Source organism: Schistocerca nitens, chromosome 3 (assembly GCF_023898315.1).
Source record: "Schistocerca nitens isolate TAMUIC-IGC-003100 chromosome 3, iqSchNite1.1, whole genome shotgun sequence".
Lineage (NCBI taxonomy): Eukaryota > Metazoa > Arthropoda > Insecta > Orthoptera > Acrididae > Schistocerca > Schistocerca nitens.
Window position 1 is genome coordinate 48248180 of NC_064616.1, and position 25351 is coordinate 48273530.

At 41.5% G+C, this 25351-nt stretch overlaps 1 protein-coding gene across 1 annotated transcript in view; it reads left to right on the plus strand.

Moving 5' to 3' along the window:
• Positions 1–25351, plus strand: part of LOC126248415 (structural maintenance of chromosomes protein 4-like) — a 164507-nt gene that overhangs the window by 23310 nt on the left and 115846 nt on the right. The window contains exon 3 of the mRNA XM_049949380.1: positions 24532–24719. Within this exon, the coding sequence (XP_049805337.1) occupies positions 24532–24719 (188 nt within the window). The remainder of the gene's footprint in view (positions 1–24531; positions 24720–25351) is intronic.

Here is a 25351-nt window from a genome sequence, read left to right on the forward strand (position 1 = left end):
GGAAAGAGGCAGAAGAGGCTCGGCGACCTTCCTTCCACTCGCTGAATCTGGAAACTTATAATGCCCCCTTTACTATGTGGGAACTCGAACGTGCACTTGCACTGTCCCGGTCCTCTGTTCCGGGGCCAGATGCCATTCACGTTCAGAACCTGGCACACCTTTCTCCGGCAGGCAAAAGCTTCCTTCTTCATACCTACAATCGCGTCTGGACCAAAGGTCAAGTCCCCATGCGTTGGCGTGACGCTGTCGTTGTTCCTATACCCAAACCCGGGAAGGATAGACACCTTCCTTCTAGTTACCGCCCCATTTCTCTTACAAGCTGTGTCTGTAAAGTGATGGAGCACATGGTTAACGCTCGGTTAGTTTGGATTCTTGAATCTCGACGGCTACTTACCAATGTTCAATGCGGCTTTCGTCGCCGCCGCTCCGCTGCTGACCACCTTGTGACCTTGTCGACATTCATCATGAACAACTTTTTGTGAAAGCGGCAAACGGTCGCCGTGTTCTTCGATTTGGAGAAGGCTTATGATACCTGTTGGAGAGGAGGTATCCTCCGCACTATGCACGGGTGAGGTCTACGCGGTCGCCTGCCCCTTTTTATTGATTCCTTTTTAACAGATCGATAGTTTAGGGTCCGTATGGGTTCTGTATTGTCCAACGTCTTCCTCCAGGAGAACGGAGTGCCTCAGGGCTCCGTCTTGAGCGTATCCCTTTTTGCCATAGCGATCAATCCAATTATGGATTGCATTCCACCTAATGTCTCAGGCTCTCTTTTTGTCGATGACTTCGCGATCTACTGCAGTGCCCAGCGAACATGCCTCCTGGAGCGCTGCCTTCAGCGTTGTCTAGACAGCCTATACTCATGGAGTGTGGCAAATGGCTTCCGGTTCTCTGAAGAGAAGACGGTTTGCATCAACTTTTGGTGATATAAAGTGTTCCTTCCGCCATCCTTACATCTCGGTCCCGTTGTTCTCCCATTCATGGAAACAACTAAGTTTCTAGGGCTCACACTGGACAGGAAACTTTGTTGGTCTCCGCACGTCTCTAATTTGGCTGCCCGTTGTGCACGTTCCCTTAATGTCCTCAGAGTTCTTAGTGGTTCATCTTGGGGAGCAGATCGCACTGTCCTGCTTCACTTGTATCGGTCCATAGTCCGATCAAAGCTGGATTATGGGAGCCTCGTCTACTCGTCTGCTCGGCCGTCCCTCTTACGCCGTCTCAACTCCATCCACCATAGGAGGTTACCTCTTGCGACCGGAGCTTTCTACACTAGTCCCATCGAGAGTCTTTATGCTGAAGCTGCTGAATTACCATTGACCTACCGGCGCGACGTGCTGCTTTGTCGGTATGCCTGCTGGCTGTTGTCAATGCCCGACCACCCCTCTTATCAGTCCTTCTTCGCCGATTCTCTCGACCGTCAGTACGGGTTGTATGTGTCTGCCCTGCTGCCCCCTGGAGTCCGCTTTCGACGCCTGCTTCGACAATTGGATTTTGCCCTCCCTACCACCTTCAGAGAGGGTGAGAGCCTGACACCACCTTGGCTCCAGGCTCCGGTTCATGTTTATCTCGACCTCAGCTCACTCCCAACGGAGGGTACTCTGGCTGCAGTGTATTGCTCACGGTTTGTCGAACTTCGTGCGCGACTTGCCAGTCACACCTTTATTTACACTGATGGCTCCAAAACTGACGATTGTGTCGGCTGTGCCTTTGTCGTCGGGGCCGTCACCTTTAAATACCGGCTCCTCGACCAGTGTTCCAGCTTTACGGCCAAGCTTTTTGCTCTCCATCAGGCCGTTCAGTATGCCCGCCGACACCGCCATTCATCGTATGTACTCTGCTGTGATTCACTCAGTGCTCTTCAGAGCCTTGGAGCTCCATATCCGGTCCATCCCTTGGTGCAACGGATCCAACAGTCCCTCCATTATTTCGCTGAGGGTGGCTCTCCTGACAGCTTTCTGTGGGTTCCCGGCCATGTAGGAGTGCCTGGGAATGAGGCTGCTGATGCTGCAGCCAAGGCTGCAGTCCTCCTGCCTCGGCCAGCCTCTCATTGTGTCCGCCTCCTCCCACGCCTCCGCCTCCTCCCACGCATCCGCCTCCTCCCACGCCTCCGCCTCCTCCCACGCCTCCGCCTCCTCCCACGCCTCCGCCTCCTCCCACGCCTCCGCCTCCTCCCACGCCTCCGCCTCCTCCCACGCCCACGCCCACGCCCACCTCTCCTCCTCGTCCTATGCTGCCTCAGTCCTCCTCCGCCTGACTGCTCCTCGTCCTATGCTGCCTCAGTCCTCCTCCGCCTGACTGCTCCTCATCCTATGCCGCCTCAGTCCTCCTCTTCCTCCTCCTCGTCCTATGCCGCCTCAGTCCTCCTCTTCCTCCTCCTCGTCCTATGCCGCCTCAGTCCTCCTCTTCCTCCTCCTCGTCCTATGCCGCCTCAGTCCTCCTCCACCTCACTCCTCCTGCGCCTCCTGTTATTTCCTGTAACATCTACTGTGGCTGTAATGCCTCCATCCCTCCCTCCCCCCTCCCCCCTCCCCCCTCCACCCCGCCCCCCTCCGCCATCCTTTTGGGATATCTGTTCCCATTCCTCAGCACAAGAGGCAACAGCATTCTCTGGCTCCTCTCACAAGGAAGGGGTCCTTCAGGACATTGGCTTCCAAGGCTATGAAGCTGGACACACCAGTCAGTGGCTGAAGGAGCCGCTAGCTTCACAATCCTCACTGGTTCCTGAGATGAACTCAGAGAAGCCCTCCCAGCAAGAGAAACTGAAAGATAAATGAGAGAAGAAGCAAACCATAAAGAGAAACGAGATTCTAGTGCCCCCCCCCCCCCCCTTCCTCCCACACCACCGCTTCTGGCATGCTACAATCCTGAGGATGAGGTGGAGATCCTAGTGTCCCCCAAAGACCTAGATCTTCCCAGAGCCTCAGAACCAATTATCACAGAGATAAGCCCTCAACAGGTGGCATCTGGTGACCCTGAGGCATAACTGCCTCCTTGGTCACGTCATGCCTTCCCAGACTTCAGAAAGTCATCCTCCAGTGGACTTGCCACAGTTTTTCCCCCCAGCTGACTGAGTTACGACAGCTCGTAAACAGTATACCTACTACTTCTGTTGCCCTACAGAAAACCTGGTTTCCACCAATGTGGACCCTGCCCTTCATGGCTACTGGGGGTATTACAGAAATTGTACTGCCTGTAACATGATGTTAGCTGGAGTATGCGTATATGTTCTTACCTCTGTATGTAGTGAACATGTGCTCCTTCAAACACTCTTAGAAGCCATGGCTGTCAGGGCGAGGACAATGCAGAAAATTATCATCTGCAGCATCTACCTTCCTCCAGATGGTGAAGTACCATACCATGTATTGGCTGGACTTATTTCCCAACTCCCTCCCAACTTTTCTACTTCTGGGTGATTTTAATGCCCATAATCCTTTGTGGTGTTGAACAAAGGTTACTGGCTATGGTAAAAATGTCAAGCATCTACTAACTTGGCTCAATCATTGCCTCCTAAATCATGTGGCACATACTAGGCCATTGTTCTCACAGTTTGCAGTCCTGGCCTCCTCCTTTCTACCCCCTGGAGAGCTCATGACGACTTCTGTGGTACTGAATACTTTCTGCTCTTCCTGTCCCTCCCTCAGTGTCACTCACCTGGTCACTTGCCTAGATGGGCTCTTACCAAGGCCAACTGGGATGCTTTCACCTCTGGTACCACTGTTGGATCTCCATTGCTTTGTAACATCGATGTGGTGATCCAGGATTTTACTACAACCATTGTTTCTGCAGCTGAATTGGCAATCACTTGTTCCTCAGGTTGCCCCCAGCGGAAGACAGTACCTTGGTGGTTGCTGGGAATTGCTGCGGCCATTAGAGATTGTAGGCGGGCCCTGCAATGTCAGAAGTGGCACCTATCAATGGAGCACCTTGTCGTCTTCAAACGGTTCCGTGCCTGGACCCAAAAACTAATCAAAAGATGGAAGCAGGAGTGCTGGGAATGATACACCTGCACCAATGGAATGTGAACCTCTCCTTCCCAGGTATATCAGACCCCTGCAAGTATACTGGGGATTTCCGCACATGGAGCTGTATAAACCAACCCAGACGCAATTGCAGATCATTTTGCTGAGCATTATGCTCTAACTTCTGCATCTGGGAATTAACGCCCTACCTTTCTTCCCGTGAAACAGCAGGTGGAACAACACCACCTATGTTTTTCTACACACTACGTTGAGCCGTATAACACTCCATTCAGAGAGTGGGAATTTCTCAGTGTATTTTCTTTTTGCTCATCTACTTTGGTGTAGCTGAACAGCGACTGCAGAGTTCCATATGAAAGGCACAATCATGGGTCCTTGACAATGGCTTTTAGTTTTCTGCTGCCAAGACTTGTCATGCACTTCTATCATCATCGTACTTTCCACCTATATCCAGAACTTTACCTCAATGACCAACTACATAATGTAGTGGAGACTTGTTGCTTTTTTAGGTCTGTTTGTCGACTCTCACATAACTTGGCTTACCCATCTTTGTCAGCTTAAGGAAAAGTGCTGGTCATATCTTAACATTCTACAATGCCTGAGTCACACCAATGGGGGTACCGATTGCCCTACACTGTTGCAACTGTACAAAGCCCTTGTACAGTTGCATCTTGGCTATGAGAGCCTGGCATATGGTTCAGCATCACCCTGAGCATTGTGGATGGTAGACCCTATACACCCGCTTCATGGATGGGGCCTTCGGGGCCCTCTGCCGATCTTTATCCGCAATTTTCTGTCGTATCGTACCTTCCGCGTGCAAGTCGCAGCCTCATATAGTTCCTCCCACGTCCAGGAGAACAGCGTGCCACAGGGTTCTGTTTTAAGTGTCTGCATGTTTTTAATAGCCATTAATGGGCTCGCTGTGGTCGTGGGAAATTCTGTCTCTGCTTCCCTGTATGCTGACGACTTCTGCCTTTACTACAGCTCTATTAGCATTGCAGCTGCAGAACGTCAGCTACAGGGCGCAATCCGCAAGGCGCGGTCTTGGGCTGTAGCGCATGGTTTTCAGTTTTCGGCTGCCAAGACCCGCGTTACGCATTTCTGCCGGCGCCTAACGGTCCATCCTGAGCCGCGGCTTTCTCTTGACAACGAACTTCTTGCTATGGTGGAGACCCACAGGTTTTTAGGTGTAGTTTTTGATGCCTGGCTGACTTGGCTGCCTCATATTCGGCAGCTTCAACAGGCGTGTTGGAGGCATCTCAATGCTCTGTGATGCTTGAGCCACACCAGCTGGGGCGCCGACCGATCTACCCTGTTACGGCTCTACCAGGCGTTAATCCAGTCCCGTCTGGATTATGGGAGTGTGGCTTATGGCTCAGCATCCCCATCTGCGTTGCGGGTGCTGGACCCAATCCTCCATAGCGGGATACGCCTTGCCACTGGTGCTTTCCGCACTAGCCCCGTGGACAGCATACTAGTGGAGGCAGGTGTCCCTCCACTGCGGTTACGACGCCAACAATTACTGGCTGCTTATGCTGCCCATGTTTTTAGCTTGCCCAGGCATCCAAATTACTGTGTCCTGTTCCCGCAGTCAGTCGTCCATCTGCCAGAATGTCGGCCCCAATCGGGTTGTCCGATCGCCGTACGCGTCAAGGAGCTTCTCTCCGGGCTTGGGTTTTTCCCTGTTCCACTTCCTTTCCGGGCACCTCTGCGTACACCCCCGTGGTGTGTGCCTCGCCCTTGCCTTCGGCTCGACTTGGCACAGGGCCCGAAGGACTCAGTCCCTCCAGAGGCCTTCCGCCGCCGCTTTTATTCCATCCTGGCCATGTATCAGGGCTCTGGCATTGTTTACACTGATGGCTCGATGGTTGCTGGTCGAGTCGGTTAAGCGCTAACTCTAGGGGACCATTCCTAACAACGTTCCTTGCTGGCTGGCTGCAGTGTTTACACTGCTGAGCTGGTCACCATCTTTCATGCCCTAGAGTATATCCACTCCTGCTCAGGTGAGTCCTTCGTTATCTGTAGCGATTCCCTGAGCGGTTTACGAGCTCTCGACCAGTGTTTTCCTCGTTCTCGTCTGGTGATGGCTATCCATGAGTCCCTGCATACTCTTGCACGTTGCGGCCGCTCTGTGGTCTTCGTGTGGACCCCAGGCCATGTTGGGATACCCGGCAATGAGAATGTTGACTGCCTGGCGAAAGAGGCCACTAGTAAATCATCTCTGGAGATTGGCCTCCCGGAGACTGATTTGCGGGCAGTCTTCCGCCGCGAAGTTCTATCAGTTTGGGACGCTGAATGGCGCAATCTGCCCACGCCAAACAAACTCTGTCGAATCAAGGCGACGATGACTGTGTGGCGGTCGTCCATGCGGGTCTCCCGCAAGGAGTCTGTTGTCCTCTGCCGGCTGCGCATTGGGCACACTCGACTTATGCACGGCCACTTATTGCGCCATGAGGATGCACCTGTATGTCGCTGCGGCTCCGTTTTATCTGTGGTCCATATTTTATTGGAGTGCCCGCTTTTAGCTGTGCTCAGGCAGACGTTCGCACTGCCTGACACGCTCCCTGCCCTTTTAACAGATGACCCTGTTATGGCTGGCTTAGTTTTGCGTTTTATTCGGGCAGGGGGTTTTTATCATTTAATATGTGTGTTTATGTTTTATTTTATTGTTTTTTGTTGATTCTGGCCTTTGGCCTACGATTTTAGTCTGCTTTTTTAATGCGTTTCTCGGTGGTTGACTTTTCCCTTTTTTCTCTATGGTCGGCCAACCACCGTCACACTCGGTGTGATTTTAATTTCTTTTGTCTGTTCTTTGTCGGAGTATTTCTTGTCCTGTGTCGTCTACCGTCTTTCCTGTTGTTCGTTTTTATTCTCTTTGGGTGGTTTTAATTTTTTTGGAAAAAGGGACCGATGACCATCGCAGTCTGGTCCCTTTAATCCCACAAACCAACCAACCACCCCTATACGCCACAGTGGATTTCAATTTGGGAATGGAGCTTTCCAAATGAGCCCAGTGAACAGTCTACTTGTGGAAACTGGGGTTCCTCTATTGTGGATCAGGCGACAACAGCTGCATGCAATTTATATCATATACATTTGCAGCTCACCTCAACATCCAAATTACCATCTACTTTTCCCTAAAAAGGTGATCGATCTCCTGCAACAATGACCCAGACTAGAGATTACAATTGCAGTCCTTGTCTGGTCGCTTCTCTACCACCTTTCTCTACCACCTTTCTCTACCACCTTTCTCTACCACTTTTCTCTACCACCTTTCTCTACCACCTTTCTCTACCACCTTTCTCTACCACTTTTCTCTACCACCTTTCCTCTGGGACAACTTATGTATACCTGCATGGTACATGCCTTGGCCACTACTTTATCTGTACCTACTGCAGGGGCCTAAAGACTTGGTTACTCCTGAGGCCCTTCACCGCCAATTTTTCTCCATTCTTGGCGAGTGACAGGGCTCAGAAATAGACTACACTGATGGCTTGAATATCGATGGTCATGTTGCATTTGCTTATTCTCATGCGAGACATACTGAACAGCTCTCCTTGCCAGATGGCTTCAGTCTGAGTTGGTAGCCATCTCTCACACTGTTGAGCACATCTGCTCCTGCACAGGTGAGTCCTTCCTCATCTGTAGTGTCTCCTTAAGCAGTCTACAAGCTCTTGACCAGTGCTTCCCTTGCAATTGATTGTTAATAACTATCCAGGGATCAGTTAATGCCCTCAAAAACCCTGGATGTTCAGTAGCCTTCATCTGGACCCCAGGACATATTGGAATCCTAGGAAATGAATTTGCTGACAGGCTGGCCAGCAGGCAGGCAACCAGTAAGCCAGCACTGGAGATCAGCACACTGAAGAATGATCTTAGATCAGTATTATGCTGTAAAGTTTTCAGTATCTGGAATACTGAATGCCACACCCTAACACACCCTAAGTACACCAAATAAATTATGTGCTATAAAGGAGACAACAATTGTGTGAAGGTCATCCATGCAAGCCCATGGTAGGGACTCCATTGTCCTTTGTCATTTCTGCGTCGGCCATACATGGCTGACTCACGATCACCACCTCCATCATGAGGACTCACCACAGTGTCACTGTGGCTATCAATTGACAGTAGTCCACATCTAGTTGGACTGTCTCAATACAGCCACCCTGAGGTGATCTTTTAACCTTCCTGACGCACTACCACAGTGTTAGTTCACAATGTCTCATCTAATTTTAAGCTTAAGGGGAGTTTTTCTCTCTCAGTTTAAGGGTGGGTGTGTGACCTCCTCTCCCAGGCCTTCACCTTACCTTCATTTTAACTCTTCCTCACTCCCTCTGGTGCTATCTGACTTCTTGGTCATCTTTCAACCATCTCTTTTTCTCTTGCCTGGTGGTTTTAGGCCAGCAATTTCTGTGTTTCAGTATGGCTGACCCATCTGTTTTTTATTCTTGCTATCAGCTAGCCCAGGCCATCTGCTATATGGTTTTAGCACCTTCTACCACTTCTTTCCTTTTAGTTAATGTTTCCACTTTTGGCTTCCATCTGTCATTTTTTTTTCCTTCAGTGTGGTTACATAGTTCATTTTACACATTTTGTTTCTTCCTTAGATTTCAGGTGATAGAATTCCTTTGGTGTATGGTTTTAATTCGAAAACTATGTGGCTAAGGAAAAAGGGACTGACAACCAAACAGTTTAGTCCCTTTAATCCACAAACCAACCAACCAGTCTAATTGCTGTTATTGTGCTTGTCATGCTCAAATGCTTTGTGGAAGAATGGATGTAGTTGTAACACCATGCTGTTGTGATTGTCTTCAGTCCAAAGACTTATTTCATGCAGCTCTCTATTTAATCTTTGAATAACTACTGTAACCTATACCTTCTGAATCTGCTTACTGTATTCATATCTTGGTTTCCCTCTGCGATTTTTACTCCCCACATCCCCCAACCCACCTTCAGTACTAAATTGGTGATTCCTTGATGTCTTAGAACACATCATATTAACCAATCCTATCTTTTAGTCCAGTTATGCCACAAACTTATTCTCTCCCCAATTCTGTTGAGTACCAACTCATTGGTTATCTGCTCTACCCATCTAATCTTCAGTATTATTCCGTAGCACCACATTTGAAAAGCTACTACTCTCTTCTTCTCTGAAATGTTCACCATCCATGTTTCACTTTCATACATGGCTAATTCAATACATGTACTTCCAGAAAAGAGCTCCGAACACCTTAGTCAGTATTTGACATTAAAAAATTTCTCCTCTTCAGAAACACTCTTCTTCCCATTGCCCTTCTGCAGCCATCATCAGTTATTTTCCTGCCCCTGTTTCAAAACTCATTCACTAATTTTAGTGTCTCAGTTCCTAATTGAGTTCCCTCTGCATCATCTAATTTAATTCTACTACATGCTATTGTCCTTGTTTTGCTTTTGTTGATACTCATCTTATATCCTCCTTGCAAGACACTGCTCATTCCGTTCAAGTGCTCTTCCAAGTCCTTTGCTGTCTCTGACAAAATTACATCGTCATCAACAAACATCAAAGTTTTTATTCTTTTCCAAGACCTGTAATTTCTACTCCAAATTTTTCTTCTGTTTTTTTTTACTGTGTGCTCAATCTACAGATTGAATACCATAGAGGATAGGCTACAACCCCTTCTCGCTCATCTGGTTTTTGTATGAGCTGTAAATAGCCTTTTTCTCCCTGTATTTTACCACTGCTACCTTAAGAATTTCAAAGAGAATATTTCATTCAAGATGATGGCAAATAGTAATGGTAAAGTTCTTAGCTTACGTAAAAACTCGTGTTTTGACGTGGAAAAGTGTAAAAAATGCAGAAAAGTACTGAAAACCGGAATCACGTGCAAGGAATGTAATAACTCGTATCATTTTCGATGTGCAAAAGTGGACTCATCTGTGAAAGAAAATAATGAATTTATAACACGCTGGAACTGTAGTCAGTGCTGCGTTCCGATCTCGGATAATTATCATAAAGCAAGAATTTGTGACTGTAGGTGTGAATTATCTGTTCTAGTCGGCAATATGGTAAGTGAAATCCAGAGCCTAAAGGCTGAATTTACTCTCTTAAATAAGAAGATGTGTGAATTTGAACAACAGCGCCTGATGAACGACTGCAGGCCTAAACTAAAAACCAAGGAAAGCTTTCCTGCCGTCAATACTCAAAACAGGTTTCAAATTCTCGAAGAAATAGTGGAACAAGAACAAGTTCAGTCTGTGCAAACTAGAAGTAATCCCTCAAGCAGCAGAAAAAAAAAAACTGTCAGTGATAAGTTCAGAAAACACGAAGTCCCAAACTCATGTGCAAAACGTGAAACTGAATGTAAACAAACCATCCAAGGAAGTGGAATCTGTGAAATTACATGCAAGAAATCGTCCCTAGAGAAAAACAGAAGAAACTATGACAATCAGAAACACAAGCAGGGCTGGATTCTATTATATGGAGACAGCCATGGACGTGAAATAGCGCAAAACATCGCAAACATGCAAGACAACTTTGCAGCTGTAGGCCACATCCAGCCTGGAGCCCCTCTTTCTGCTGTGGTGAAGCCGTGCATGCAGGAGTGTGACTCCTCCTCATCCAATGACTGTGTCGTTATTATGGGAGGTTCATTTGATGTAGCAAGAAATCAAGCACAAGATGCAATTAGACATATGAAAATGGTACTGGGTAAGTTAAATGACACTAAAACAGTTGTTGTCAACATTCCACAGAGGCATGATCTTATGAAACAGTCTATTGTGAACCGTTAACTTCATAAAACAAATGACAGGATTAAAGATCTATGTAGTAAATTTCAGAATGTGTCTCTAGTAGATGTCAGCTATCTAGAAAGGGAGCTGCACACATCTCATGGTCTGCACATGAACAAAAGAGGCAAAAAGATCATTGGTAGCAAAATTATTGAGGAAGTCAGGTGACATTGTTCACAAAGTGATGAAAAGAAGTCCATTGCCATGGGGTGGTACAACCCACCTCAACAAAATCTGCCACAACACCAGCCACCGCTGGCAAGCCAGGGAAACTTGTGGAGCCTGCTGGCCTCATTGCTAGTCCAAATTATCCTCTAAGGTTCAGCAGGTAAAACTCAGCCTTAAAATCATACACCAGAATCTTGGTAGTGTTAGAAATAAGCATAATGATCTAGATGTAATTTCACAGATTGACAAACCCGATATATTAGTTGTAACTGAACATTGGTACAATGAAGCTCTGATTAGCATTAGTCAACCACTGTGTATGAAATTCTGCACAGCCTTCAGTAGAAAAGACAAGACTGGGGGAGGTGTAGCAATTTTCACTGTAAATGAAATTAATTTTAATGTTATTGATGTGAGTGCCTTCTGCTTGGAAGGAGTTTCAGAATTTGCTGCAATAAACCTGAAATGGGGTAGAGATAACATAACAGTTATCGGTGTTTACAGGCCACCTGCATCAAATACAGATACCTGTTTTGTAAATCTTTCTGACTTGCTTGTATATACAGAGACAACATTTTCTGGGCCAAATGGTCATGTAAATATTATAGTTAAGGGGATATAAATATAGATGTATTAACAAATGATGTCAGCACCAAAAAGTTACATCATCTGTGTGATGAATTTAACCTGACCCCACTCATTCGGGAACCCACTAGAGGAATTGGCAATAGTAAAACATGTCTTGACAACATAATAACAAACATGACCCACCTATCCCACAGTGCATCGGTTTTAAAACTAGCCATCTCAGATCACCATGCTGTACAGCTTAAATTGGAACGCCATGAGGCCCCCACTGTCACCACAAAGCAACAGTTTGTAACTAAAAGAATAATGTATAATGACAACATAAATAGACTAAACTGCATGCTAGCACAAATAAAATGGTTTGAAAATAATAGCTTTTCATATGATAACTTTGCTACTGACTTCTATTACTGCTTTGATACCACATGCCCAGTTGTAATCACAAAAAATGAAACAAACAAAAAATATAAACAAAAATACTTGGGTAAATAGTAATGTCACTGAAGCGAGGGAAAAATTAAAACTACTCCACAGTGCAATGCTGAATAATAGAGAGATTCCTGAGCTAAGGGAAGCCTTCAAAATATATCAAGCACACTATAAGGACTTACTCACACAGACCAGGAGCAACTATGTTGCAAATAAGCTTCAAAACTCATACAACATAACTACTGGCATCTGGGCAGTCATAAACAGTTTTAGAACTGGCAATGACAAATCCTGTGTGGACTTTACTATTAACCACAATGGCATGCTCATAAAGACCAACTGGAAATTGCAAATATTTTTAATGAATATTTTTCTTCTGTAGGGGAAGCCATAAATGAGAAACATAGAAACATGCACTACAGTTTTAAAGGTAATACATGTGACCATAGTATATTTCTAGCCCCCACAAACTGTGCAGAAATAATGGGCATCATTAGCTCTCTAAAACCCTCTAATTCAGCTGGGCACGATGGCCTAAATACTAATGTTTTAAAAGCCTGTAGCCAAAATGTCTCTGTACCTCTGTCTGCAGCAGTCAACAATATAATAAAATCAGGCACCTTTCCAGACAGACTAAAAATAGCACAGGTAACACCCATTTTTAAGAATGGTGACAACAACAAAATAGAAAACTACAGACCAGTCTCAATCCTTCCTGTCTCTTCCAAAATAGTTGAGAAAGTTATATACAACAGGATTATAAACTTTCTTAACGAACACAACCTGATGTTCGAAAATCAAAATGGATTCGTAAAAGGTAAATCAACTAGCACTGCAGCTGCTCAACTAATTGAAGAGGTGTTACGGGGTATCGAAAGCAAGGAACATGTGACAGGTGTATACCTAGACCTGGAAAAAGCCTTTGATTGTGTGAACGTTGACGTCCTATTAGACAAACTATGGAACATGGGCATTAGAGGCGCTGCTTATGACCTAATAAAGTGTTATATGAGCAATAGAAAGCAGTTTGCTCTACTTAAAACTGAAAGTGGTGTCTACAAATCAGAGATCACTTGCATAAAATATGGCGTGCCCCAGGGCTTGGTGTTGGGCCCCCTTCTGTTCTTAATCTATGTAAATGATATTAAATACTGTACTATAAATTCCAAAATTGTTCTGTATGCCGATGACACATCCATTGTATGTAAAAAGGAATCATGTAATGAACTAGAGGCCGAGTGTAATAATGTGACAAAAGAAACTGTTCAGTTTTTTAATGAAAGCCACTTAAATGTAAGCACCAGTAAAACATGTTAACAAAAGTAGTTTGAATAATGAAAGTAAATTATACATGGGCAACGAATTGGTAAAGAAAGAGTCTAGTGTAAAACTCCTTGGCGTAACAATCCAAAGCAACCTGAAATGGGACACAAATATTGACTCCCTAGCAACTAAGTTGTCAAAAAATATATTTGCAATCAGTACTATTAGCAAGTTCTGTAGAGACACCGTAGTCCTAAAGACTGCATACCATGCTCTTTTCTCCTCTCACTTGAACTACGGTATTGAAATTTGGGGGGAAACAACCAAAGCTAATCTAGATAAGCTACTCATTCTTCAAAAAAGGGGTGTGAGAATAATCTGTGGAGCAAAATATAGGGAATCTTGTCGCAACTTGTTTCCAAAAACAGAGGTGTTAACTGTTATAAACACATACATTCTAAAAGCCATATTGCTTGTGAAAAGACTGCACCCAAACACTTATTCAGATTTCCACCAGTACAATACTAGAAATAAAGAAAGATTTTAAATTGGCAGCCACAGAACAGTACTTTACGAAAAGGGGCCTCAGTATGCAGGTATAAAATTAGCTAATGCACTGCCTAGAGCAGTCATGGCTCTTCCTACAATTAAACTGAAACATCAGCTTAAGAAATTTTTAGTAAAACACCCTTTCTACATATTAGAAGAGTACCATACTTATACGAAGAATAACAAATGCTTTGTGAAATTTATGTGAATAGAAATAAGTAAACACCTTATTGTAATTTTGTTGTAAATTAATGACGCATTCAGAAGAATGTGTCTTGTGTATTGTACAAATAATTTCAATCATTACTGTTTCTTTGTACATGTGCAGTGTACCATTCGATGTTGAATAAAGCTATTATTATTATTATTATTATTATTATTATTATTATTATTACTGTCAAAAGCTTTCTCTAGGTCTACCAATGCTAGAAATGTAGGTTTGCGTTTCCTTAACCTAGGAAACTTGTAGGGTCAGATTGCCTCTCATTTTCCTACATTTTTTTGGAATTCAAGTTTATCTTCCATGAGGTTGGCTTCTACCAGTTTTTCCATTATTCTATAAAGAATTCATGTTAGTATTTTGCAACCACGACTTGTCAGATAGATAGTTTGACAATATTCACATTATTACATTCTTCTTGAAGTCTGAGTGTATTTCACCTGTTTCATATCTCTTGTTCATCAGGTGGAATAATTTTGTCATGGCTGGATCTCCCAGGGCTATTAGTGGCTCTAATGGAATGTCATCTGCTCCAGGGTCCTTGTTTTGACTTAGGTCTATCAGTTCTCTATCAAATTGTTCTCGCAGTATCACATCTCCCATCTCATCTTCATCTGTGTCCTCTTGCCTTTCTATAATATTGCCTTCAAGTTCATCTCCCTTACACAGACCCTCTATATATCCCTTTCTGCTTTCAGCTTTCTGTTCTTTGCTTAAGACTGGTTTCCCATCGGGCTCTTGATATGTTTTCTCCAAAGGTCTCTTTAATTTTCCTATTGGTAGTATCTGTCTTTCCCCTAGTGAAATGTGCTTTTAAATTCTTACTTTTGTATTCAATTCATTTCAGTTTAACCATTTTGCAGTTCCTGTCAATCTCATTTTTTAGATATTATTATTCCTTTTGCCTGCTACAGTTGCTGAATTTTTTATTGTCTCCTTTCATCATTTAAATTTAATATATCCTGTGATATCCAAAGATTTCCACTAACACTTTTCATTTTACCTATTTGATCTTCTGCTGCCTTCTCCATTTAATCTGTCAAAGCTACCCTTTCATCTTCAACTGTATTCCTTTCCCATGTTCTAGTCATTTGTTGCCTAATGCTCCCTCTGTAACTTTCGACAACTTCTGGTTCACTAAAGTTATTCATGTTCCACCTCCTTAATTTCCTACCTTTTTGCAATTTCATCACCTTTAATCTACAGTTCAAAACAACAAAATTTTGGTCAGAGTTCACATCTGTGCCTGGAGATATCTTACAATTTACAATCTGGTTCTAAAATATGTCTCACCATTATATAAATTAATATGAAAGCTCCCAGTCTCCAGTTCCCTTTCATGTAACTTGCATGTGTGAGTAAATACACTGAAGCACCAAAGACACTGGTATAGGCATGTATATTCAAATACAGAGATTTGTAAACAGGCAGAATAAGGCACTGCAGTTGGCAATGCCTGTATAAGACAACAAATGTCTGGCACAATTGTTATATCAGTTAATGTGGCTGCAATGGCAGGTTATCAAGATTTAAGTGAGATTGAATGTGGTGTTATAGTAGGCACATTAATGATAAGACACAGCATCTCTGAGGTAGTGACAAATTGGGGAGTTTCCTGTATGACTATTTCATAAGTGCACTGTGAATGTCAGGAATCCAGTAAAATATCAGATATCTGACATCACTGTGGGTGGAAAAAGATCGTGCGAGAGTGGGACTAATGACAACTGAAGAGAATTGTTCCACATGACAGAAGTGCAACCCTTCCGCAAATTGCTGCAGATTTCAATGCTGGGACATCGATAAGTGTTAGAGAATCTCAACGAAACATTGATATGGACTTTTGGAGCTGAAGGCCCACTTGTTTACCATTGATGACTGCATGACATAAAGCTTTACACCTGGGCCCATCAACACCAACATTGGACTGTTGATGACTGGAAAAATGTTGCCTCATTGGACGAGTCTAGTTTCAAATTGTATCGAGTGGATGGATGTGTACAGGCATGGTGAAAACCTCATGAATCAATGGACTCTGCATGTCAGCAGGGGACTGTTCTAGCTGGTGGAGGCTCTGTGATGATGTGAGGCATGTGCAGTTGGAGTCATTTGGGCCCATTTTTATGTCTAGTTAAGACACTGGCAGGTGACCCGTACATAAGCATCTTGTCTGATCACCTGCAACCATTCATGCCCATTGTGCATTCTGACACACTTAGGCAATTTCAGCAGGGTAATGCGACACCACACACATCCAGAATTGCTACGGGATGGCTCCAGGAACACTCTTCTGAGTTTAAACACTTCTGCTGGCCACCAAACTCCCCAGACATGAACATTATTGAGCATATCTGGGACACCTTGCAATGTGCTGTTCAGATGAGATCTCCAACCTGTCATACTCTTACAGAAAACCCTGCAGGATTCATGGTATGAATTCCCTCCAGCACTACTTCAGACATTAGTCAAGTCCATGCCATGTCATATTGTGACACTTCTGCATGCTCGTGGGGACCCTACAGGATATTGGGCAGGTTTACCAGTTTCTTTGGCTCTTCAGCATGTAACATTAATGTTGGAAGCAAAATTGTAATTAATATGAAATAACCATAGAATATTATTGTAAAAAAATCATAATTTGCTAAACAGTAGTTAGTACCATTTATATTTGGATTCAGACTGCTGTGCCAACATGTCGTGACTCATTGTTGCAGAGTGGGCTTCAACATCTCACTATGCTTAAAAATGACAAAATGTCAAATGTGCAGTTGCAGTAAATGTTTTTAAGAGTCATATGTGGAATGACTTTGTTCAATAATTACTACAAGGTTGTGGATCTAGTCTTCATTAAAACTGAATGACAATTGGTGGTGTAGGCAGAGTCTCAGGAGCTTACTGTGGTGGTAAGGAAGGGAGCTGTAGTTTGACCTCCATAGGTATACCAGAGCTTGTTGCCTAGAGTGGGCTCATAACAGTAGCCTATAGCTCATAGTTCAAACCTTTGCCTTGTTGAGGGCACAGGTGAGTGACTTCATTATGTAGCATGTTCAAGTCTGGGATCATCTGAGAGGCATATCCAGCACTTTTGGGAGCCTTGAGTGGTTACTTGGGCCACAAAAAGGTTTTATCAGAAGAATTGTCTTGCTGTCATGGGCAGAGATAATTGTGATGTTAGACAGTATTCTTAGGACGTGATATGAAAGCATAGTTAGCATATTGGTGATTTCACCTTGCACTCTGACATTTCTGTACCTAGCAGAATTACCCCCCTGATTGACACTAAATTTGTGGAGAAATTAGAAATACCTCCATATTGCCAGTTCTGTAGTCTTGGGCAGGTGCTCCAGCTAACTGAGAGACACACAAGGTACCACCACTTAACAGAGCATTAGTTTGTGACCTTTGTGTCTACCACCTCCATGGCTGTTATGGCAGAACTTGTCCTACTACATATCCCCAATGTTTTATCAACCAACCAACCAACCAACCACAGTGCCTCCTGCTTATCAAACTGATGATGATTTCTCATTTCTGAATTCAACAGGCCATCAACATTGGTGTGTTGAGTGGTGGACCAGTAGTTTATCTCATAACAGTAACAGCTCAATAACAGTGCCCACCACTGTAATCGTTGTTTCGCCTTAACTGCGAGGTTTTTCCCAGAGCCCAGAGAGTGATATTAGTGGCTTGTGGACCATAATCAGGTAGAATTTTGTTCCATATAAGAAAACATGGCATTACTCGATACCATAAATAGTAGACAGTGTCTCCTTTCTTGTATGACTGTTATTCACTCGAGGCCCTGTGTTTCAGACATGTATGCAATCAGTTGTTCTGTTCATTGGGGAAAGGGGGGGGGGGGGAGATTTATTTCACAGCCTATTGTCTCTTCTAACATGCAAAGTATCTGCCACCAGGAGTAAATGTAGTGGGGCAGAAATCAGACTTTCAAACAACTTGTTAGGTGAATAATGACTGGTGAACAGTGTAAATGAAATTTGTTTCCTCTTTTTGAAAAGAACTGAGAGGTACGATATCTGTACAGCATAGAGCATAAATTTACCATGGAAATTTATCATGACTAAGAATAACTGTAAGATTGAGGGGTGTACACAGATCGAGAGTTGCTCCAGTGTGGGTTAATATGGGCTGAAGACCATTTTTGCTTCATGTAGGCTACTAAAAGTTGTTTTCTTTTGTTAAGATGCAGTAACTATATCATCTAGATAGTTTGTAGCAAATGGTATCACCTGCATAAGCTGCTATAAGCATTTATGAAATACAGCTGGAGGAAGGTAATGTATTATACTCATAGAGCGCAAAAGGCTCCTTAATGAAATTTGTCATTAAAAATATATCACTTTTTCAAACCAACAGCTCAATTCATGGAATCAGTACTAGAAATAAGAATAATCTTCACAAGGATTTAAACTCACTCACTCTTGTACAAAAAGGTGTGATATTCAGGAACACACATTCTCAATAACTTGCCAGCAGCCATAAAAAGCTTAACAACCAATGAAATTCAGTTTAAGAGAAGCCTAAAGGATTTATTGGTGGCCAACTCCTTCTACTCCATTGATGAATTTCTCAGTAGAACCAACAGATGTGTGTGTGTGTGTGTGTGTGTGTGTGTGTGTGTGTGTGTGTGTGTGTGTGTGTGTGTGTGTGTGTAAGTACAATCTAACTTCCGCACCATTTCAGTGCAGTAATGTGTTCATTGTAAATAAGAATTATATTAGTTGTATTACATGTTTATTACCTTATAAATAAAAGCAACTTTTTAATTTGAATTCAGTGCATTAGTGTTTGTAAAATGATTCTTTCATATAGCGTTCAAAAAAAAAAAAAAAAAAAAAAGACGATCATTCCACTTAGGAACTGTGGAAGGTACATTACCTCATTTGTTTCAGTTGTAAATATTTGTCATGTATTATTGTTTTTCTGACATGTTCTAAATCCTTCAGGACCCTCTCACTATGGATCAATTGCAATGAAAGTAAATTTAATCTAATCTAATAGATTGCCATAAAATGTTTTAATTCTTCATCTAAGGGTATTTTCAGGTAAGTATCATCTAGGAATATCTTGGAACAGAGCTGGTTACCTTGTAGCTTTGCCAGTAATAATTCTAGACAGAAAAGAGGATTAAAATTTAAGTAAGATTGCAAACTGATAGTAACTAAAAAATAACCACAAATCCAACTTGTGCCAGTAGACTTTACAATTAAAATCATGAGCATCATATATTGGCTAGATGTAATTGGTGTCACAACACCTGATGCTTCTATGATCATTCCGCTTTCTCTACCCATGCATACAAATGCAACTCGCATACACATGACCAGACTTTTGGCTTCAACAGCCTGAAACTCAGCATCTCTGATATATGATGAATAGCAGCTATCCTTTTCGTAATATTGTTATGTGCCATCCTGGAAGTTCCATTGTAAAATTGTATTACATGCACTGATAGGTATACACTCCTTACTAACTAGCATTTAGTAAATTATGATTTTGTACTATAGTATTCTAGGCCAGTTTAATATTAATTACAATTTTTCTTATGATGTGTACTTGTACATGTAAGTTAAATTTCTTTTTATATGCAGCAACTGCATTGCAATTTGTATTAAACTTTAGTGTTCATAAAATCATTTACACTGTAGAAAAATTTTTCTATCAAAGGTTTGAGGGAGGTTTGAAAATATTTTTATTATATACTTCAAATTCAAAGGGAGTTTTTCTAGGGCCTTTTTTCATGTATGGGATGGCTTCGATTTGTACTTCATGATGTTGTCTATGGGCTCATGGAAGAGGTTCCATTTCCTTGTGTCATCATTGCATTGTATCTTGTTGCCTGGAGTTTCAGGAGCATATCTGAATTTTGTCCAATGTAGGAGTTTGTATTCGTATATGCTGGATAGTGTTAGTATCTTAAGAGCTTTAAGTGCTGGTGTAAATGATTCTGCAGATTAAGGGTCAGTTATCATTCTTATTGCTCTTCTTTGTAATTTGAATAGTCCATTAACGTTTGTTTTAGGAGTCAGGAGATGCTTCTCCAATCGATAAATAAACATCAAATGGATTACTGCATACTATATCATTTTCATAATATTTTTTTTCTTCTACGTAGCTGTGTTTGTGCAACACAAATAGGTTTGAGATGAGTTTCCCACTTACATGTCCTGTGTCCTTATCCCAACTCATATTTTCATTTATTATTATTGTAAGGAATTTTGTGTGTTTGGAGTTTCCTGCTATACACTCATATATGTATCTGATATCTTAACAGTAAAGGTTTCTTTAGATTGAAATTTAGAAAAAGTGTTATAGTGATGTTGTTAATCAAATGCTTCAAAGTTATATGCACAGTCCAAGTACTATTCTAATGAATTATAGTTCTCTTTGCATAAAATGTATAAATCGCTAAACAGAATATTATTAGAGATTTAAACTGAACCTTGTATTTGAAAAACAAAACCAGCACATGCACCCAAACCAAAAATGTTAGTTGCTGTTGGTGAAGGCGCTACAAAAACTGTTAGTAGTCTACACATTTCTATAGATAACATTGACTGTTACTTGCCCTTTTAAAGAAATTGCCCAATTCATGTATGTTACCAGACAAATCCTCATTGCCTCCAAAGGTGATGAGCCAGTATGACAGTATGTTTTAGCATGAATTAGGGTATCCACATGAAAACGGACGCCCAAATTGTTGAAAATTAGTTGCATCATTAGTTAACCATCAGCTAATACCACAGCAACACTCGATGGTCTGATGCTCTCCTGGGACATGCTGCAACAAGGTGCAGGTTCTGCACTACATAGATAGATGGCAACTATGTGCCCACATTTATTGTAAGCAAAACATGTAGCTTTGTGCTATTGGTAATCATGCCAGCTGAATTGGTGGAAACCCTCAACACAGAGTTTCCTTGATTTTCCTACCTGTTGCATACTACTAGTGCAATAACTACCACTAATAAGATTATCAGATTTCTAGCCTATATGTGTTAACATTTTTACATAAACCAGTTTAGGAATAACTAACCACATTCCTAATACGCTGAATTGCACCTCTGTGCACTAGTACCACAGAATTTGCAAATGTCATTCTCAATGTAGGATACACATTTGGAAGCTGACAGATCAGCATGGGATGTACACTGAGCAGTGGACTACAACAAAACATGTTACGTGAGGTAGGAGATTAAAAGCCTCATCCAGCAGTAGATGAAATCAGGTTGCAGCATACTGGGGATAGGCGAATCTGTTTGGACTGTAAATCAAATTAGAGAGGAAAATTATTGCTGCTAGGTAGCCTCCATGCATTAGGCATAGGCCAGCAGTTGTTGGAAATGTCAAGCTCCTGCTCACTGGTATTTTGAAACTAAGTACGAGCCTTGGGCAGATTGTATTGGATATTAAGCTGTTTACAGGCAATTTCCACCCTGCACCAACTGTAACAGCCTTTCCAAGATTATACATATAGTATCATTAGTGACAGACATTTTAGGAGCAGCAACTATGAAAAAAGGTGTTGAGTCTGATTGATGTTCACCCTCAACATGATCAGACTTAACAAAACAATAAAGTGAGTTAATTGAGAATTGAGTGGGGTTGTTGTGGGCTTCAAGTTGGGCTCACATTACAGTTGTCCCTGTTTATGATACTGGGATACATGTCAATAGTAAGAGAAGAAATAGTTGACAGATCTGTTAGCTGAGAGAATAAGGGGTCCACAGTCATACATGACAAAATTTCTGTAATTACTGGTTTAAGGGGGGGGGGGGGGGGAGATTTTTTAGGTCAACTTCTTCATCTAGACAGGCAGTACTGGAAGAGACTAAAATAAATGAAATCTCTAATACTGCCAGACTAGAGAAATTGGGATGTGCATTTAGTATCATGCACCAAAGTATTATAGGCCTTGAATGCCAAAGTTAAGAATCTTTTATTTACCTAAATGAACTAGGAAGTGGAAATGTAGTTAATGTGATTTACCTATCTGATCACCCTGTAGATAAGGGAATAGAAATGTTACATGTCATTTCTTTCAGTTCTTCCCAAGGCAGTTCAACATGTACAAAATCTCGTATATATATATTATAGATATCCTTTGAATTTTCAAATAACTGTACTGTTCTGTTCTGGATGTAATAATAATAATAATAATAATAATAATAATAATAATAATAATAAGGCAACATGTCACCATCAATAACAATGGAGCTTGCAAGAATGGAAATACAGAAAACTGACCAAAATTCCTGGGTGTGCGTGCTGATCAGAACTCATTTTGGAAATCACGTATTATAGATATTCCCAAATGCTTAATATTATAAACATTTACTCTATGTGCAGTTGCTGATTTGGTGATAAAAACATAAAAAATAGCTTATTAGCACATAGTCTGGTGATATACTGAATAATTTTCTAGGACAATTCCACACTGCACAAAGTATTTATTGCACAAAAATATGCTGGTAACATCATAAAAGTTCATGTAGGCAACTGTTTAAAAGTATATCATTGAAAATTAGTTAAACTGTTTAAAAAAATTAGACATGCTAACAACAGCCTGAAAATACATTTACTCCTTTGAAACTACAGGGTGAGTTGTTGCAAGTATGATCCATGGAACATGCAAAAAAAGTAAATTAAATTGTTTGATAACAGTGGATGCATGTTGGACAGCTGACTAGTCATTGTTGAATGCATGTTAGGCAGCTGATGGACCATCATATGACTAAGCTATACAAAGAACTTTGATAAAACTGTGTTCAGGCTTTCTGAACACTGGCCCAAACAAAATAAGATAAACACTTTATAAATTAAACAGCCAGTACAAGTATAAGCTGTGTTACTGTGAGTATTATAAAAGACTATAGGTCAGGAGATTATTATTTATATAACTGGCTGACTCTTTGACTTTCGGTGGAAGTAGTATAGAAGATGCTATTAGTGGTTGCTTCTCAAAATAAGACTATACCAAACTAGTCAAGATTTCTAATGACTAGCTGCTAAGTTCTTAGAATGCTCATACTCTTCACAATGGCCTGAATACTGTAGAGTGACCCAGGCACTGTGAAGCAGCCCATATAGTTTACTTCTAGAATTGAATAACAAAGCAGACTGTACATGATTATCTGAAATGTTAGTACCATTTCCAAATTTAGAAACCGTTGAACATCTGCATTCAAAGTTGGCTTCAAATCACCAAACATCAGAATGATTGGTGTTGACAGCATCAACATAGTTACAAGAAGTGTTGATGATGTTTCTGTGATATTTTGAACTTTGTAAATGTACAGTTGCAGCATCAGTTGCTCTTGCTACAATTCAATAAACTTTATGTCCATGATGCAGTAATAAAATGAGGATTTGAGTTCATTAGCCTGTTTTGTCATAGCCTGACATTAACTATGCTAGTCACTACTCCAAAGCACACATCATGTGGAAACCAAAATCAACACTAAATGAATGGCTGGAAATGTCTGTGAGATCAAATGTTCTGCCTGTGCTCTGCATGGGCTCACGCCAGTACCAGTTATCAGAGCAAGAACAGTCTCACACAACAGACACAAACACAGTTTCAAATTAAAATACAGGTCCATAAAAGTGATTATATTGCAGGACTATTAAAAGGATTTAGACCTGAAAATGACAGAATTCTAGAAAATGCGTTTGTAGTGGTTACACATTACTGAGAGCTGTGAAAAGCACTACATGTTCCTCATAATAAGAAGATGCATAAGAAAATTAGGGCTGATTCGAATCTTCCACACAGATTAAAATTGCATGCCAGACAGAGAATCACACTTGAGACTTTCACATTTCATGGACAAGTGCTCTAGCTGCTAAGTTATCAAAACATGTCTCATGAACCACCTACATAACTTCGCTCCTACTATCACCTCTTTCATCTTCCAAAATTTCTTCACAGAATTTCTCCTGTGTACCATATGGGACTACCAGTTCTGTGAGAAATGAGTACTAGTCCTGCAAGGTATGAAAAAGAATTTCATCATTCTATACCACAATTTGATCAAATTTTGGGCAGATGTCACAAACTGCAGAGGGATGATCTCTTGAAGCTCAGAGCTGTTTAGTCCCTTAAACTGTCTCAAACAACCAACCAGCATCAGTTTTAATTAGGCAGGGAGTTTAAAAACAACACACACTCAACTTCAAAGCAAAAATTAATATTGAAAAAAAAAAAAAGTTCGTAGTATCAGTACCCACTACAGAAAAATTATTTTATGGAAGCCATTGTGGGCTACAGCAAATAGACAAGAGACAGTAAAAAGCAAAAGCATTAGAACTACAACAATTTTCAAATGATTAACTACCATTTATTGTATTACTGCTGGCCAAATTGTAAACTGGATGTTATGAGGTGACTAAATCATATTCATTAATAAGGGTCTTGGAAAAACATCTAATGTTTGTGACTTCCTTCATACAAAATTACCACACAGACTAATCACTAAAAAATACAAAATCAGTTTTTATCATGAAATACATTCAATGATAATTGTTGTAGTTCAATTATTACAGGTACCTATTATGCAGCTCCAGAAGAAAGTTGAGGAGCTCAAAGAAGAGGAAGAAGTAAAAGTGGAAAGCTATAAAAATGTTCTGAAAGACAAACAGCAGCTGGAGGGCCCTAAAAATGAAGTATTGAACTATATGAAAGCTGAAAATGAGATTGCAAAATTAAGAAATGAGCTGATGCAAAAGTACATGTAAGCCTTTCTTTTCACTTCCAAGTAATGTCTTAAATAATGGTGATTAGCTCACTACTGTTTGACAAATAACCTTAAGCTACCATTTAAATATAAAGGAAAGTTAGTTATAATGGGGTGCAGTGCAAACACTTGTTGTAATATTTAATGATGAGTGTCTCAATTTTATTTAATTTGTTGACATGTTATCACTGAAAATCATGCAGACTACAGTTTTCTGATTAATCTTTCTTTTTTTTAAAAAAAAAATGTATATTCTGCCCATTTTCTCTGATCTAATATTAGCAGAGTCATATTCACAACCATCTCTGTGATTGGGATGTCCCCAGCTATGGTATTACATTTTATACAAGAATGCCACAAACAGCGGTATCTTGAACAAGTTTTATTAAGGCACTACTGGTTTCCTGGCAGATAGCCACATCATCAGGTGCATATCTAAATGACAAGAAATAAACAGTGGTTATGACTGAACCCCTATGCATCAAAGTAACACCAGAACCTTAAGCACCTAATTGTGAGAATAAATAGAAACACAAGTGTACTTGCAAAAATTAAAACATGGTAAACAATATGGCAGAGAATATAGAATGCCTCATCTTTATGGTTACCATAGTGTTGTAGGTTGAATA